Below are 19,691 nucleotides of genomic sequence, written 5' to 3'. Positions count from 1 at the left end.
GATTATTGATGACCTTAATCCGACTACAGTCATACTCAATGTAAACACAAATCAAATTAAGACGGGTGGAGTATTCCTGTTTTAGTCACATTATCGATGTGCATTAGTATAATTCAGAATAAGGTCAATAATTTGATTATTGTAAACGTAGTCATTGATTAAGCTGATAAAAGGCAGCAGGTTACTGTAAAGTAGGCCCAAGCAACTCATTACATTAAAAGGCACTACTGATCACTTTCAGAAAAGCCTAGGAACAATTTATCTATCTGATGTTCCAATTTCATTAGGAAATTTCACATTAGGAAAGTATTCTGTTATAACATTTCACATTAAGAAAGTGAAAACAGACATATATTTCAGTGTAGCACAGTGCTTCCTAAATATCTCAAGTCTTAATACATGGTGCCACTGCAAAATGTGTAATGATATATTTTATAATCATCAGTATAATAATATAATATGGGAATATCTGCTTTGTTGAAATAATACTGTAACAAAAACAAGAGGTTGGGGACTTGTTTCTTGTCGACCTGTTGCTCTATTTTATGCCACACCTGACCTTGTGAAACTAATATTGCTCTACATCTAAAGCAAAAAAAAAGTACTAAAAAATAAAAACAAACATTACACAGTCATAGTAAAAATTTGCAGTATAATTTACAGTTACATATAATAAATTTATACCGTTATATTACTTAGGGTTAAATAACCCTATGATAATCTATGCTGTAAGTATAACATACATCTATTCAATTCAATTCAATTCAAATGTATTTGTATAGCGCTTTTAACAATGGACATTGTCACGAAGCAGCTTTACAGAAATAAGTACATTCAGGATATAAATTTTAAATGTATGAATCTAAATGGAGGTTAAGGCTATGGGTTACTGATCTGAAGGTCAGGGGTTCAAGCCCCAGCAATGCCACACTGCCACTGTTGGGCCCTTGAGCAAGGCACAGTATCATGGCTGACCCTGTGCTCTGACCCCAGCTTCCTAACACACATGGGATATGCACCAAAAAAAATTCACTGTGCTGTTATGTGACTAATAAATACTTATTATTAAATGTCATGAATTACTGAATTAGTAAACGCAGCAGGAGGGAGTGGAGAGCTAATGAAGTTTGGTCCTATAACATTCCAAGAGGGAAAAGAACAGTATAATATCTATTGTATCATGATGCTCTGCTGTACAGCTGAGTGCTAACGGGGCACCCCTGTAACCCGCAGTAGGACTATTGCTGCAGATTTAAAAGCCAAGAGACAAATCGTGACTGAGCTCAAGTCATTAACCTCCAAATGCGCATTCACCTTATGTACACATCTATACACATTACAGACTGCAGAAACCTTTCAAAGTGTACATCGCATCTCACGATCAAACCTGCTATTACTCTGTATTTTGAGCACACAGGCTGCAAATGGAAGCAACAGATCAATTTCTTCGCAATCAGTTAAAAGCTCTCAGTAGCGCCGCACGAGTTTAAATCGAATAATGGAATCCTGCGTCTTGTCAGAATCTGAGCCAAAAAAAAGTGCTTGCTGGAATGTGCGTTAAGGTGCAACACTCTGGTCTTCATCTTCATTTCAGAACCCCCTCCCTCCCTGCCTCCCTCCCTCCGGAAAGCATGCGCACACACTTACACACATAATGCAAAACACACACAAACTCTGCGTTAAGGATAAAAACCAGACAGAGGTCATGCATTCATTTTAAAGGCAATTTTCCATTCTGAAGAATAACATTAACACTGGTCTGTTGAGAAAAACATGCAAGGTTAACACTGTCACAGTCCTGCAGCGCTTTTCCCCTGATTCCCTGTGTGTGTGTGTGTGTGTGTGTGTGTGTGTGTGTGTGTGTGTGTGTGTGTGTGTAAATCTCAGAGCGATGCACTCACCAGCAGCCTTCTCCCGACTGCAGCGCTGTGTCCTCTGAGGATGTCTGAGCTCCTGTACCCTGCACATGTGTGTGTGCATGCGCATTATGTACAGACGGGCAATGCCCGATGTCCCCATGCCTTATTCTCACTACCCCTCCTAGACTCCTTGAAAATATGCTCTAGCGTCCTCTAGGAACTGAACACACATGCAGGGAAAGAAGAAGAAGAAAAAAAAAAAATTGCAGACCACCCTTAGTGAGTATCTTAAAGAGACAACAGCCTCTTTAGCAAGGAGACGGACGCATTAACGCTTTTGCCCTTCACCGTTCCAAAACGTACGTTCGAGTAGTGCCATTAAAAATCAGAAGACAGTGAACTCGTTTGGCTATTCACCTTCCATCATTTCTTCACCTCTCCCTCGCTCTGTCCCCTCCGATTTCTCCTCGTATCTAGCGCTTAGTCTTGCTTCAACCCTCCACTCACAGAGGCGTTCGCTCGGTGACGACACTCTGAGGATTTCCTTTTGTTCCTTAGATAGATCCCAGCTTCTCCATGCTAGCTTGATCCGTCTCTTTCCCTCCCTCCGTAGCACACTCAGCGCAGTGCTATTATTAGAAACCGGGGGTGGGGGGGTGGGGGGGGGAAGCCTAGCTACAATAAAGAAGAGCCTGCAGTAAAACTCTCCTCAAAGAGGCACAACTGAATGTGTATACCCTGGAAGATCATCTTTCATCAAGAGAGCACTAAAAAAAAACATTTAGCTGAAAGAGCAATTAAGAGCCACTGTAGCTCCATACTATAATAGCAAAATGGATATTTGCCCTGAGGGAAATGAGCATAAACTATTAAAGAGGAAATGCTGTAAAGCCTACACAACACTAAGACACCATTAGTGTTTTACAGTTTTCAGGCTCTTTGAGAGAAAACATACATGCAGATCTTAATGGCTCAAGTTGGACTGAATGATTATTATTACCATCAACTGAATGTAGTAGGACAACACAGGAAATCACAGAAGGAGGCGTATAGTTTGAAAACAAGACCTCACAAACCTCCCCAGAGCATGTGCTGCACACACACTTGTACTAACCCAAGGCACTGTTAAACAATATGCCGTCAGCCAAGTGATCCAAAACATGTTCAGTGAAGCACTAACAGCACTGCTACTACGAATAACCCCTTATTCTGCTCGGACCTTTCTTAGTCTTTCGCCATGTCTTTTTATAGCCATGCTTGAGGAGCAGGGCAATTTTTAGAAGGACACGGCTTCACTCGCTGCTCCTCCAAAGGTTTGATCGTAGCTAACTTCTTGAGCTTGTTTGCACTCGTACATTCATGCATGGGAAAGCGTCCTAATGGACACGAGGAAACTGGGCTGTCTGACAACAATTCCCAGTGCTTTATTTAAGAGGTTGTTTAGGTTCCAGAATAGAGAGAAACCTTTTCCCTATAACAAACCTGTATGTGTTAACTAGCTATCTAACATTAGCAAGCTAGCTTTCTTTGTTAGCTGTACGCTGTGTTCTGAGTAAGCATAGCTACACCATAATATCAGCAATCAGATAGAAATATCAGTGTGGAGTTCACACACAGAGGCAGCCAGATGATGCTAGCTAGCTAAAAGATCTAGCTGAAAGCAATAGGATTTGCTCTTTAAGCTAGCAACTCACATCAAGCAACATTAATACAAACAATGAAGTTTTGCTCTGTGACATATACAGCATATTTAAATAATAAGGAGTTTGTTTTATTATTCTGTCTTTATAGATGGCAATTTTGTTTAATTGAAAAGATTTTGTTAAGTTACATTTATTACAATGGTTTTAGGTCTTATCAGTGGTATCAAGGTCATATAATTAACGCCCTTAATAAATCTCCTAGTTGTTTTTTTTTCTACTGTGATAAACCAAGCATACAAAACAATGACATTACTGACACCAGCAGACGTCATTGACAGTAATACTCGATGTGGTCAAAAGTATGTGGACACCTGAGCATCAGACCCATATGTGGTTCTTCTCCAAACTGTTGCCACAAGGTCTGAAGCACACAATCGTCTAGAATGTGTTTGTGTGCTGTAGCATTAAGAGTTACCCTTTAGTGGAGCTAGGAGCACAAGTATGTTCCAGCATGACAATGCCCCTCTGCACAAAGCGAGCTCCATGAAGACATGGTTTTCCAAGGTTGGTGTGGAAGAGCTCGAGTGGCCTGCGCAGAGCACTGACCTTCAACCCCACAGAATACCTTTGGGATGAATTGGAATGTGGACTGCATGTCAAGCCCTTTTGCCTGACATCTATTCGAACATACATCTATTCGATTCAATTCAATTCAAATGTATTTGTATAGCGCTTTTAACAATGGACATTGTCACGATGCAGCTTTACAAAAATAAGTACATTCAGGATATTAATTTTAAATGTATGAATCTAAATTAAATCTCTGTCATCTTTGCATAATACACAGCCAAAATACACGTCCCTGTGCCCGCCTTTGTTTATATTAGGACTGCATTGGCATTGACATAAGTGCCTGACTTCATTAATGCTCTTGTAGCTGAATGGGTTAATCTCCACAGCCACACTCCAAAATTTAATGGAAAACCTTCCCAGATGTACCAAGCATATATGGGTGCGACTGTTCAGGTGTCCACAAACCGACGCAGTACAGTGTTTTAAGCAGTACTGCGTGCAATGATAAGGACGCTAAGCGTGGAAAAGCCAGTCCTGCTGTGTGCATGCTGCATCAGTGACAAGCCTCAGTGTACAGTGTACAGTGCACATGCCCCTGCAGTGTTGATGCAATCCACTGAAACAGCTGCTTACCGTGAAACTGTTGTTGACATTCTTTGTGCTTGATTCGGCAACACTGGCATCTGAGAGGTCCACCTCGTCAAAGATAAGGGACTGTAGAGAATAGTACAGAGAATAGTAAGCACGTTGTTTTACTGCTCTGCGACAGCTTGACTGCTTATGTTTCAGTTTCAAAAGTAAAAACTAGCTTAATAGCTGAATCAACCTGGATTCACTGAAAGCTGTAGCTTGTCAGAGTGAATGCAGCAAAGTCCTTAATGTGCTTTATTCTTATCCTCTTCATGGGCATGTATGTACATGATTTTACAGCGTGAGTTCATACACAGGAGTCTTCCTAACAGTGGTGGAGGCTTGAAGGGCGGAAGGAAAGCAATGAACAGAACGAGCATGAGACATGTGGGCATTCACACAACCTTCAGTGATTCACTATGCTACATTATGCTTCAGAGCAGCTCAGAAATCTCCACGAGACAACAAGGAACCACAGGAAAGGTCAAAGCAAAGGCTTGCAATTAAGACCAGATCACTTTACAGTACCTAATCTGCATTCAAGTGCTGACTGGCAGATATTTGACTAAGTGATGACTGTGTACTTGGGAAGTGTAAGCAGTGTGACATCCTGTTTATGATATGATCTGCAGTCTTGGCTTGCATCTAGTAGGGAGAATGCTGGTGCAATGTTGGCTGGCTGGACTAGGTCTGCAATATCTGTTGGAGAGCAGGGTGTTATGCCAACACAAACAGAGCCCTCCCAGATGCTCAGCAACTTCATTTGTGCCTGTGAGGTCACTGTTAGGACTCTCCTCTCTTTCACATACACAATCATGGCTCCTTCTACGTGTAATCAGAACATTTATGTTAGGGAGAAAAGTTGTTTTTTTTTTTCTTTTTTTTTTTAAAATTGCAAATCCTTTGAAATGGTGGTTTTGAAAAGCCTCTCTTTCATATTCAGAATACGAGACGGTGTTTGAATGCCATCCTTAACACGTGGGTCAATGCAGGACGCTGATATTTCCGTATGAATGACATAAATGGTGGCGACAGCGAGGACACACTGAATGGCTGACTGTCTTTAGCCTCTTCGTGTTGGGGGCGTCACACAGAGTGGATGCAGATTTGAGATTAGTTTAAACAGTCTCTCCTTTCAGACAAAGAACAGTGACACACAAGGCCCAAATCTCCACAACACTTCTCTTCTATTGCTTATGTGGACATGACGACAGCGATGATATGATGTTCTCAACCATTGCACAGCTCACATCCCAGCTCAGGCACAATGGGGAGAACAGGCATTCTAAATGATGCCAGAGTGTACGGGCCAGCCAAATGAATGTAGTGAATGGCAGTCAGTAATCTCAGCTATAAGGAGAGTAGAGAGATGGATATCCAATGCCAGTCATGTGGCTCCTGCTGCAGCTGCTGCTAACCCGAATCGCCACCAAACCTTCCTCCGATCCGCTGGCACCCAGAGCGGGAGGTGGGAGGCGAGCACCGGACCAGCAGACGGACAGAACCCTCCAACACACGCGGCTATGTGAGACCCGGTACTGCCAGCGGGCCAGCACGCCACCCGTCTGCCACAGGGCAATCACACACACGCACACACATACACATACACACATATACACCATGGCATTAAGAGCAGTGGGGGTATATACACATGGTGCAAGCTTGTAAAATCTTTTGTCTAATCTCACATCACTGTTTACTTCCCCTAGACCAAATTCTATCTTAGAGATGGCTCAGCACAGGGAAAAGAATGGCGGCTAGTGGACTTCCTAACTTGTGTTCTGCTTTTGCAGTGAAAAGTATGGTATGGCACGGAATGGTTACTAAACTAAATCCCAAACTCTCCATAACAGGACCGAGAACCTGTGGCCTATTCCTCTCACATGATTCTGCTCTGTAACTGTAGAAGGAGTTCTCTGGAGGTCGTGATATAATCATTTCCCACATTATACAAGCATTAAACTCTAAAAGCCCTAGTGAAATGTAATAGTATGTCAGTATATAAACATCACTGTGCTGCACTACACATACTCACGTCTTAAAGGGAATGAAAGGAAGCTGATGTGACTGAATGGTTCAGCAGCATCCACAGTCTTGCAATATTGCCTTCTGCATGCACTATTATCAGAAAACATTGATAACGCATAGAAAAAAATAAATAGAGGATCAAAAAAAAAAGAAATGCTTTTTCCTCGCAGTGGCGCTTGTGTGACAAATGTGCCTACTTGTGCTTGATCGAGTCTGCACTAGCTCCAACCTGACTGGTACTCTTTATACCCTCGCAAGAAAGGTTACCAAATCCAGCACAATCCATTTCATGTAGCAAATGAACAGAGATCTGGGATTTGTTACCATTCCCATGCCATACCGCACCAACTGATGGAAAAGTGCTAATAACACCACATGTGTGTCAGGAATGAATTATCTAAAATTGATGCACCTACAGTGTAAAAGCAGCCAATAACCTCACCTTGGCGTCCTTGGCATAGTAAAGTGTCCGGCCGCGGAGTTTGAAGTATCTTTTTTTCCAGCGCTGAAAAGAGCTGGTCTGTTTTAGGAGCAGGCCTTCCTTCACACTCGTCTACAGAGAGAATGTAAAACAGGATGAGGACGTTCATCTATTCCCAGAATCCACAGGCACATTATATGAGACAAAGTGGTGCACAAAAACAGATCTGTGAGGAGGTGGGATCATTGAGTTCATGAGAACTCAGTATGTCCTTGTTTTTTTTTTTTGTTTGCTTGTTGTTGTTGTTTTGCTGTCTTCTAAATTAAAATAAATTGGTTAAGTGATGCAGGGCTTAAAAGTGAAGGCCCATCACATGGGATCAAGTTGTCACATTGTGTTGGCCGGCCCCTGGATAGAGACCACGCCTCGCCAGTGTCAAGTGTGTTCCAACAACAATTTGACGCTCGAGAATGGAGACATGAGGCAAATGGCACATGATGAAGAAAGTTCATTACTCAAAGCAAAGCTTGAGGGAGACAAACACTTCTACACACATGCTATCACACACAGAGGACCTAAGAGGACAGAGTGCAGTGTACAAAATTACACAGCTATAAAGTTTAAGGCAGCAGATCCTTGTTGAGCATAACCATGTGTCTATGTAAAAGCTCTGGTGTTACATGGTAGGGTCACTTGTGTATGTGTTTGTGTGTGTGTGTGTGTGTTCAGAGATGACCCCTTGATCACAGTGTCAGCCAGTCGCCTGTAGTAGAGCTATACTGTCATTTCACATTATCCCAGTCCCTACCAACAATAAACAAGACCCGCAGAGCTGGAAGCGGTCGTGCTCCTTCCTGTCCATTCAGCTACAAATATAGCATGAACATTGAAGAGAGAGAGAGAGAGAAGAAAAAACAAGAATCCACAGACATATAGGGGTGGGAAGCTATTTATAGCAGAGGAAATATGCTCTCTGAAGGGATTGCAAACAGAGAGGCAGGCTTCGATCTGACATCCTGGTGCCACAGCTGTGTCAACTTAAACAGAAAGTCAGTCCACCGATGCGAGCACGCGCGCACACACACACACACACACACACACACACACACTATATAGTTGTTAAATTCTTTGAGACTCAAATAACACCTGTGAACTCTTCAGTACATGCACCTCTTGTAACATTCCAGTGATTTACGATGTTAACTAGGGTAATATCGAGTAACAAAAATAACGAGATACTGATTCTTAGTAACGTAAACATGATTCATACCTCCAAATCTCTCCCGACTACAGGATTTCATTTTTATATTCATAATAAAACAGCCAGAGTCGCCTTTTTTACCCAACCTGACAGGCTCTTAAAATTGTAAGTGAAACTGTAAGTAAGAAATTAATTAAATAAATAAATAAATAAATAAATACGTAAATAAATACATAAATAAATGATGCCTCCTTTAAATGACATAATTTATAAGCTGGTATATTTGACATTTATTTAACTAGTACTTTCTAATTTTATTGTTTTATAATTAATGCATGGAATATTCAATCGTTACTCTTTTAATTGTATATTCTGCTTAAGTCAATCTGCAAGTCCTTAATAAACTCACACAGACCCTTCGTGCTAAGTTTCTATCAGATGTTTCCCCTCATGTAGTGCAGTTTCAAAATCAAATTCCTGCAACAAATTAAGATGACTTTAGCTTCCTTATAAGGACTTTCATGTGCTCCATGAAGTAAACATTAAAGTAGTGATGCAGAAGGACCGGTAAACACAAACCACACATCACCACTATGGCTCCCTCAGTGTTGCATCTACCTGGAGCATTTTGCTTGCTTAGCCACAAACTAACGCGGCTCGCTGGAAAACTGACCATTATTCCCTGTCGGTGGCCAGAAGCCTAACATTTCTTTGTGAAAAAGGTCAGAGGATGTGTAGCAGATGGATGAAAGGTGCAATGCAATCGGCGGGCAATCTGCCTAATCCAATTTCAGCACCAAGAACTAGCCTGACTGAGAGGATTCACGAGAGCTGCAGGATTGTATGCTGCTTTGTTCCATTTTTCTCTCTTTTTTCTTTTCCCAGCTTAGCAGTTAAGAGCGAAGGGGAATTGAAGGCACTGTATGAGATGTTGGTTTTAACGTTCAGTGCTTTTGCTAAAGGAGAGGAAATCATGGATGAAGGAACGAATGTTGTTATTATTATTGTTTTTGTTATTTCGGTGCATGGAAAGTGCACTGAAAGCACCAAGACAATACTTTTTTCAACAGGTTTTCAACAAGGAAAAAAACTTTAATGCTCTACTTTAATGCTCCATTTTTGTGCTACTTTTTTTTTTTTTTTTTTAATTATTTTGCTCTCAATAGACCCTTTCCTTGTCTTTAGTTCCTTTCCTGTTGCCAAGTAGGACAAGCAGCAATCTATTAATAGAGCTTTTCTTCACAAAACACTGACAGGGAGAGCTGCTCTGTGCCAGACAGAACTGAGTAACCTCACTGTGCCATAGAGTACACCCACACCTCAATGCACCACACACACACACACACACACACACACACACACACGATACCAAAAGTGTAACTCCATATCTCCCTATGCGACACTTGACACACAAAAAGTTGTGTGTGTGTGTGTGTGTGTGTGTGGATACACGTACACAATAGACTGAGGCGCCAATGAGGGCAGCAGCTGTGTTTGGGGGGAGCACAAAGCAGAAGTCTGTACAGAAAGTGAATGAAGAAAACAGGCCTCCATCCTGTCCCTGAGGATATCCAGCCTCACTATCTCACTCCCTGGCACACGCCTGCCATGCCTGCACTACACACACACACACACACACACACACACACACACACACACACTCACTCGCATTCAGGATGTGCTTAGTGCCAAGACAGGCACTCTGCTGCAGTAAACATAACTCCTTGATGATTTTCAGCTATACTCTTTTATTGCAACCTCTGAACTGAATTAAGGGAAGAATTTTAAGGGGAATTTTCACATATTTATAGAACGGTTAGGCAATTTAAGTGTTTGTTAGAATAAGTATGTTTATTGAAAGTGGACACTATTTCATATCTATTCTTCATAGAAATGCTGCTTCCCGCATACGTCACATACATGCAGCTAGGTGGCTTCCTGTTCCTACTTCTGTAACACACTGATTAAGTCTGTGACTTCAGCACTCAACTCAGAGTCTGATCTGTGTTCGGATTGGAATAAACTCAGGAAAAGTTGAACGCTGCATCTTTCTAGTACTGTGTTATTCGTGGCAATATGTGCTGTTAAATACATGTTCCTAATTGTAAGTGTCCACAATAACAACGCTTTCACCTCCCTCATCTATTATACAGGTTATACAGGCTCAGAAACATATCCACATACTCTCGCTGATTCAAAGCCTAGATATGTGACTGTGAATAATTAATTCTACAATTATACGGTTTAAGCTGGGCGATTATCATACAAACCCTTATTATGTAATAGCCGTTTCTCTGGATTTGATTTCTTATAGTATAATAATATAAACATAGAATATTAGTGTAAGTACTATAATAATACACTTATGCCTTATGTAGAGTCGTAAAGTAATAGGGGAATTCACAAAACGTTTACAGAACGATAAACATTTTTCTATAGCAAAAAATATATATAAAAATGAATAATGCTGCACTTAATACTCTACTAAATATAGGCACTGGTTACAATTAATTCAACTATTCTTTTTTTTCTTCAACTAATAGAAATATTTCAAATGTTATGTATAAATGATTATGTTTAAACTATCGTTTGATTATATTGAAGAACCTCGTGTTTCCCAGTACTTTCTACTTGACCAAATACGCCTGTTAATGGAATCTAATAGTCAATCGTGACCCTCTCAAAAACAAATTATTTATAATGGATATACACGTGTGAAGACAGCTCAGACAAACCTCACAAAAGACGTCCTAGAGTTAGATAACTAGGAAATTTTAGTTATTAGCCTTGATTCACTGCTTACTTTATGTAAAATTTAACAAGAAAATACTAAAATGTCCAATACAGTACAACATCATACAACAAATCAATTAATTGAAAGAACAAACACAATGTGACAGTGTCAATCTGCCCAGGCGTCAAATGAATGCAAGTGCCAGCATTGCATAAATAAAAAATGACCAAGCCTTTTTAGAGTCTCATTGAGTGGCTTGAGTCCTGTAAATAGGATCCCTTTGTGCACAGTGGTGATGTTTCCATCTACAATATTGGGCCTGTGGGGTTTTGTGGTATAAATTGGAATTGAAAGAGCATTTTTTCTTTGTTAGCAATTACCCACAGTCCAATCGTAGCTTAATGGCCTGCATATCAAATGCCACTCCAAGCTTTTACACCACTGTTTACTGGCCTTAGGTCTGACTGGGAGCTAGCACTGGGAATTCTCAATAGAGAAAATAAGGAAACCAGGAAATCACTTGCTCTAAAGAAAGACAAAGGTTGCAAATATGATCTAGTGCTTTTGTTTTTGAGCGAATACTGAATTCAGAAAGTCTGGACTTTGCTATCACAGTGGCAGACGGTTCTGCTTTGAGCTTATCAAAATGATATGTGGAATTACCCAAATAGATTCTCACCTTAAAAATCTAAGGTGACACCCACTTTAAAGTACATCCAGCATAAACTATTCGTTGATGGTGATGCTGCAGAAGCATATATTCGCACATTCTCGCTATGAAACAATTTACAACCTCAAGCTCATGCATGGCACAAAGTAGCAACTGAAAAATAAATAATCTTTGGTGAAATCACAAAGAGCAGCAAGGACACGTTGCCTCCCCGGTGATGACTTTTCAGGCTTTGTGTTAGCAAAGCATGATCAGAGCCCCACATTAACACAAACACGCTGTTGCCACCCTGGAAGTTAAAAATACCACTTTCACTAAAACTTTGCAGCAGGGTTTAAACTGGTCCAGCAATTACACCTTGTCAAATGTTGCACATAATTTTCCCATCTCCTGCGACACAGAACCATTGTGTACAGAGGAGGCAGCACACAAGGTAACAATTACACTGGTCAGGACGCTCAGGCGTGGGGAGGCGGAAGAAATGACAGCCGCTGAAACACTGCTATACAGTCAGCAGGGGAGGGAGGGGAGGAGAACAGCAATTAAAGCTGCTTAACAAAGAAAAGAAGCTAGCTCTGGCTTGACACTACGGAAATGGTTACCGGTTTCACGATAAACTATGATAAAATTCCCTGACGGTTAGTATTAACCGTGTCACATTTAATGATCATTAAAACCGTGCACGATTATCGTGATTTGTAAAACTAGCGGTAAATGCTGTCCACACACACCCAGCATGAGTCTGACGCAGGTGCAGCACGCAACATTGTTTTTTGAGTGTGAAAACAGAAGCTACGATGAAAAACCGAACAGCATCTGCCCAATTCAGCAAGAGCCGAATGAGTCAGAGTCGCAGCACAGATCAGAAGGAATCAGATTTCATTTATCACGTGACGAGAGTGAGGCGAGCCGAGTGACGGGAAGAGTGAGGCGAGCCGAGTGACGGGAAGAGTGAGGCGAGCCGAGTGACGGGAAGAGTGAGGCGAGCCGAGTGACGGGAAGAGTGAGGCGAGCTGACTGACAAGACGATGGTGGAAGATCTGGTTTAATATAAGCGAGTTTGTCCTTTACTGTTTTGTTGTTGTTGTTGTGTTTTTCATTAAGAATAATAACAGACCCACATTTCATGCAATTGCTGCCTCGAATTGCCACTAATTCGAAAGTGAAAGTGAAATGCGCACAGCCGCACTGGCATTCATAAGCGATTTAAAAGCGAGGGGGAAAGACTGGCTTGCGTTCGATATTCGCAAATTAAGGCACCGTCTCTAAAGTTACATGTGACATTGGTATACACGTTTCTAACTTCAATAGAATTTGAAGAGAATGACTTAAGCCTAGTTCACACAACACGACTTTCAACAATCTGACAACGACTCTGTCACCCGACGACTCTATCTGGTGTCCAAACTACATTCTGTCATGAAAACACGTGCGAGAAGTGACACGGATATATGACGTGAAAACCATGCGCAAAACAGGAGTTGTTTGTTTGAAGATGGACGTAGGAGAGAAACAAGCGATGCGAGATGTTTGCACAATGATTGGTGCTAAAGAAATGCCACAAAGGGATAGTTTCACGGATTTCCCTTCCTCATCCCATGCCTTGTTCTCTCGTTGGCTGTAGCCCATCGCCACAATCACTGCCAGTGACGACACACCGTATGGACTCCTACACAAAACATACCATACTTTAAAGCTCAGTAGCATTTGAAGAGAATGATTTACAGTCACAAAACCTCTTGGAAGGTTGGAAATTGTCCTGAGCACTGTCACTGCCATGTTCTCTAACTGAACTAAATGATTATTATTACTCTAAAAAAAACAAAACGTCAGTGGGGGCGGTGCTGCGATGGGCAAGCGATATAATCGGTGTGCGACCGAACACCGTGTAACACCGGGAACACAACTATCGCAGCAAGCCTACTGACAACCATCCATCAGTTTATATTCAAATATAAAACCTGTTTAAATGATTTCAGTGTGTGTAACAGTACTTTTTGTACATTTTCAGCACATTTTAACAATACCGTGATAATATGGAGAACCGTGATAGTTTTGGTCACAATAATCGTGATATGAAATTTTCATACCGTTACATCTCTACTTGCCACGCCTCCTCCAGTATCCACACATAATGCAAACATACAGCTTCCGGACAGCCTCTTAATATAATCTCGATTCTTTTGGCCAAAACGTGGCACATCCAAGTAGCAACGGCCTTATTACAACTAAATACAGTGACATTTAGGGTCGGTAGGATATTAGGTTTTGACACAGTCACACACTAGAAAGCGATCAATCTTTGCAAAATGAAATAATGTGAGATGGGACATACTGTATGTCAACTGGAGCCAGTTAGGATGAAAATGGAAATTATATAACAAGGGGAATATATTGCTTTGGTTACATACCCCTTGTGAAAGAGCAGGGAATCATATTTGAATGGGGAAGCTTTGTCTAATCTTGTGTCTTCAACAGGAACCCAGTGACTCTGGAAGAAATGGGATTTATAGAGGGCTTTCTGTCTTTACTCCCTGTATTATCAACAGAACTGATCTGTAAAATCCCCACCGTAAATCAACGAACATAACCAGTAATATATGGGAAAGACTTTTAAACAGAAGACTATGGAGTAACCATTTCCCATGAACCTTATGGTGTGTGAAGTAGATCACAAAAACAACATGATTGCTGTGTTATATATCCTCATTACACTATAGCACTGTTTAATTCTCTAATCGGATTGGCCAGAATGTTTCGATTCGTTTTCTTTAACAGCATGGATATGGGATTAGTTACTGCTGCATGGTAAATCACAGGTTTATATTAATGTGCTCATTCAAATACAGTATATTATCATTTCTATGGCACCAACTTACACAGGGGCTTGTATGGGGTATTTAATCATTGACTGTGTTTACATGCGCATCAAATTCCATTTAAATTCTGGTCTATATTCAGGTTGCAGCCATATTCCGAATACGATATTTATAGTGCTGTGAAAAAGTATCCTGATTTCTTGTGTCTTTGTGTATATCTCATACTAAACTGTTTCAGAAATTAAAACAAAATCTAAGGTAAAACAAAGGCAACCTGAGTAAACACAAAATGTAGTTTTTAAATGATCGTTATTTATTGAAGCAAAAAATTATCCAAGATCATGTGGGCCTGTGTGAAAATATATTTGCCCCCATATTTACTAATTCCCCAAATCTATCTACATTCATAGTGGGGTTCAGCTGGACTAGACGCAATCAGACCTGATTACTGCAAACCCTGTTCAATCAAATCAACACTTAAATAGAACTTTTTCAACAGCACAAAGTTCGTTACAAGGTCTTACCTAGTAACATACTCTGGAACGACTCGTCCAGGAAGTCACAAAAGAGCCAAAGACAACATCAAAGGACCTACGGGCCTCTCTTTCATCAGTAAAGGTCACTGTTCATGACTCCACTATCAGAAACATAGTGGGTAAAAATGGCATCCATGGAAGAGTGGTGAGGTGAAAACCACTGCTAACCCAGAAGAACATTAAGGCTCGTCTGAATTTTGACAAAAACACACCTTGATGATCCTCAAACCCTTCGGGAGAATGTTCTGTGGACTGATGAGTCGAAAGTGGAACTGTTTGGAAGACAAGGGTCCCGTTACATCTGGCGTAAACCAAACACAGAATTCCACAAAAAGAACATCAAACCTACGGTCAAGCATGGTGGTGGAAGTGTGATGGTGTGGGGATGCTTTGCTGCTTCAGGGCCTGGGCAACTTGCAATAATTGAGGAAAAAAATTATTCTGCTCTCTACCAGAAAATCCTAAAGGAGAATGTCCGGTCTTCAGGCCGTAAATTGAAACTCAAGCGCAACTGGATTATGCAGCAAGACAATGTTCCAAAGCATAGGAGTAAATCCTAGTCCTAGAAGTAAACAAAAGACTGATCTCGAGTTATAGGAAGCATTTGGTTGCAGTTATTGCTGCTAAAGGTGGCACAAACAGATTTTAAGTTTATTGTGTGTTTACTCAGGTTGCCTTTGTTTTATGTTGTATTTTGTTTGAAGATCTAAAACTATTTAGTATGAGATATACACAAAAACAAAAGAAATCAGCATACTGATACTTCTCTTACAGCACTGTACATGCCTGCAAACATCATATTCCTTTATAAATGGTAGTTGTAAGCATGCCCGAGTTGCCATTGCCAAATACCTAGTCTACAGCTAAGCATCTGTTAGCACCTACAATTCCTTGTGGACTGAGCATGCACATATATCTCCTTTCAGTGGATTTTCTGAATAAGGTGTTTACATGCAACAAATATTAATCCGATTAAAACAGGCATATTCAGGGGTGGGAATCAGAATTTGATGAGAATATTGTCTTAATCTGAATCGGGCAATCGGATTGCAGCGTTTACATGACACAGTACTAATTAGAATATTGCCAATTGCAATTCATCTCGGAATATAGATGTGCATGTAAACGTAGTCACTGATACAGTGGAGTCACAAGATCTGCCAATATAATTGAATCAGGAGGATATTTTTAATTTTTAACATTTCAAATCCCAGATCGACGATCAAACCCACTCATATCAGTTCACAATAAGGTACTCTATGTGCCGAATAAAAGTTCATTCATTTTATTCTAGAAAGTTGCCATATTTCAAATTCAGATTTAAAAATCAATGAATTGCAATGAGCCAAGAGAAGTTTAACCGAGCTACAACAGACTGTTCATTTCAAATTATAAATATAAAAACTTTTAGCCTGTATTCTCATCATATTGTGAATTGTTTGTTTTGTTATTTATTTATTTAAAATGATCATTATGTAGAAAGTTAAATTGCTAAATCTAAAAAAAGTGTCTAGAAGTATCTAAAAGCCGCGCCCCTAAAATTTACATGCGGTTAATACCATGGTATTATATTATATATAATAATCTTGGTTTCAGGAAGAGTGACTGGTTTAACTGCAGTCCTCTCTGAGGGTTACACATTTGGCTCCCTTAAATAGCACAAAACTTTCTATGCTCTTCAGCAAAAAAGACCTTTATCCAGCACAACACATGAAGAAACAAGTAGCTTTCAGGTTATAGCCAACTGAAAAAAAATAGCATGCTGAAATGAAACCTGACATTAGACCCATTTTCTAATTGCTTATTTTTAACTTGTGCATGAGACTGAAATTACGGAAAACAGCATGTTATTCTGGGTTTTTTTTCTCGTTTTGGGATTTGTAAATGAATAATAAATGAACAAGCCATTTTTTCATATTTGATTTAACTGAATATGAAAAGAACGAATGATGCACAGATTTCACACCACCCTTCCATTGATTACTTTCTTATAATAGCATCTTATATGCGCCATTGTGTTTTTAATTCCTTACTTATTTTTGTGACCATTAGCACAATCTAGCAAAAAGTGTGGAAATTGTAAAAAGGGGGTTAGGCTAAAATGAATACATTATGAAGACGTGTGTTTAGGTGACATCCAATCAGATCAGCTCCTCTCATTCCCTTTAATAAATGAGTACAGGAAAGTAGTGACAGTGACATCAGCAGTGACGTTTTCATAATGGCATACTTTTAAATTTAATTTATAGATTTCACATCATTGGTGTGTTTTCATGTGTGTTCACACTCTATGCTTATTTTTTTCATCTTCACTGAGATGATACATTTGGTAACCCTGGTATTAAATTCATTTTGTTGATACCATTTCATACACTTGCACTCATGCGGTTTCACTGAATATTGGCATGGCTGTAATTACATATGATCTTCAGTATTACCGCACTCTTTCTCCTGCAATACTGCAGGAGAATATATATATATATATATATATATATATATATATATATATATATATATATATATATAATATTACAGTACAGTTTTGGTCTGCACTTGTATAGCGCTTTTATCCAAAGCACTTTACACTGTGTTTCATTCATCCATTCACACACACACCAATGGAAGCAGAGCTGTCATGCAAGGCGCTAACTTGCCATCGGGAGCAACTTGGGGTTCAGTGTCTTGCCCAAGGACACTTCGGCATGTGGAGTCATGTGGGCACAGTTTTCTATGATGTCTTTTACAAGCTCCGATTGGAAACAGAATTATTATCATTAAAGTATAGTAAAATGCAGAAAGAGGACAGGACTTTTAAGGCTTTTCCTGATATCAGGAAATGACAGTGTTGTGCTTACATTAAGCGGAGGTCTTGAGAACTCTGAGTGGGTGTTCTCCAATTACTCCATTGGCGGATTTGAACAGTCTAACCCCTCTTGTCAGTACAGGCAGTGTTGATATTTTGTCATTAAAAAATAGCACGTGAGAGCAAGATGGGAAAATTAGCTTTTGCGTAACCTAATTAGCGGTTCAAATTGTGTTTGAGTTATGCCACTAAATTACGCTTGCACCTGCTTATGAAATTAGAGCCCTATGTGTGAAAGACAGATGATCTGATTGTATAGCAAACTACTCAAACAGACGGTGTGTATTCTGCTTCATGCCTGTGGCAATTCCACTCTTCCAGCTCCACTATCTAATCGACAGTGCATCTTATTCATGCATTAGAGCACAGGGCATAGGACATACAGACAAAGCAGATATCCCTAACTCAATAAGAGGACTTGTCAGACATGATTGCAGTCCTCTCGATCAGTGTTATCATGGATTTCCCCTCCTTATCTATACACCTGGATCTGAGCTTTCTGAGCTGCACTCACTCTTGCCTTAATAATATGGTAGAATGGTACAATGGCTTCTCGGCTTCTTTCATAGTTTTGTCATTTTTAATGGTAAAGTAAGTCAGATGAGACTTAAGAAGTGTATGTAGTTCAGCAGAAATTTTTAGTTCAGCAGAAATGTTCAGCAGAAATGTACAGCAGTAATGTTTAGTTCAGCAGAATTGTTTAGCAGGAATGTTCAGCAGAAATGTTCAGCAGAAATGTACAGCAGAAAGATTTAGTTCAGAAGAAATGTTTAGTTCAGCAGAAATGTTCAGCAGAAATGTTTAGTTCAGCAGAAATGTTCAGCAGAAATGTTCAGCAGAAATGTTCAGCAGAAATGTTCAGCGGAAATGTTCAGCAGAACCGTACAGCAGAAATTTTCAGCAGAAATGTTCAATAAAAATGAAACTGGAAAAAAAAAAAAGAGGGAGACAGCTGAAAAAAAAAAGCAAGTGTATGTAAACCTTGTCTAACACTTCTGCATGCAGTTTCATTTGTGCAATTTTTCTACCCATAATTAATGTCATTCCTGATCAACAATATTGTAATAAGCTGTGTAGATAATTGTCTAACACGGCAGCATTGAGCTCAAAGTGCAGTATCAGCTGTGTGTGTTTCCGGTTTTAATTGCACTATCAAATTCCCCCATTCCATGGCTAATCGCATCACTGCAGACGACAACAGGGTAACCTTAGACTTTCAGTGCGTTAAAAGTACAGAGGGCTGATATTCATTAGGAAATCAAGTCAGTAAGACTTTTTTATAAGTTGATTTTACAGCATTAAAGAAATCTATATTCCTCAATTTAATGGTAAAGGAATTTCATGGTACAGGCAGAGTCCCTCCAGGATTTCGCGATCGCAGAAATGAACGCAAAATCAAGCAAACGCCACAATATTCGGAGGAGCTTGCAATTTTTTTTCAATTAACGCAGATTTTCTGCAGATTTGGACCAAGGCGCATCATGTGGCGGCATCACAAAGCACGTGGAGTCAAGGTCCTCTTCAGATCACGCGCGTCGAATACGAGTACAGCTAAAAGGTCTCACTTACCAACAAACATCACTGTGAAAGAGCATGCAAAACAATATGCGATTTCGCCAATTCGAGTAGTTTTCAGCTAAAAAAAAAAAAAGCATAATTTTGAAAAAAAGCCGCAGCAATAGCAAGCATTTTTGGCTGCAACAATCACAAGAAA

General features: G+C 40.0%; 1 protein-coding gene across 8 annotated transcripts in view; it reads right to left on the bottom strand.

Annotated features, from left to right (window-relative positions):
* Window positions 1-19,691, bottom strand: part of dgkh (diacylglycerol kinase, eta) — a 64,943-nt gene that overhangs the window by 38,741 nt on the left and 6,511 nt on the right. For 4 of the 8 annotated variants that reach the window (XR_008396578.1, XR_008396579.1, XM_053681011.1 and 1 more), the window contains exons 3-4: window positions 7,176-7,286; window positions 4,709-4,789 (exon numbers count right to left, since the gene is read on the bottom strand). Coding sequence is in view for 3 of the 8 variants with exons in the window: in XM_053681011.1 (XP_053536986.1) it covers window positions 4,709-4,789; window positions 7,176-7,286 (192 nt within the window). In the remaining 5 variants the exon portion in view is untranslated. Of the gene's footprint in view, window positions 1-1,901; window positions 2,539-4,708; window positions 4,790-4,901; window positions 7,114-7,175; window positions 7,287-19,691 lie in introns of those variants that run through there. The other 4 variants (XM_017470524.3, XM_017470519.3, XM_017470523.3 and 1 more) reach the window with 4 other exon arrangements.

Source organism: Ictalurus punctatus, chromosome 6 (genome assembly GCF_001660625.3).
Source record: "Ictalurus punctatus breed USDA103 chromosome 6, Coco_2.0, whole genome shotgun sequence".
Classification (NCBI taxonomy): Eukaryota; Metazoa; Chordata; class Actinopteri; order Siluriformes; family Ictaluridae; genus Ictalurus; species Ictalurus punctatus.
This window is presented reverse-complemented; position numbering and strand designations above follow the sequence as displayed.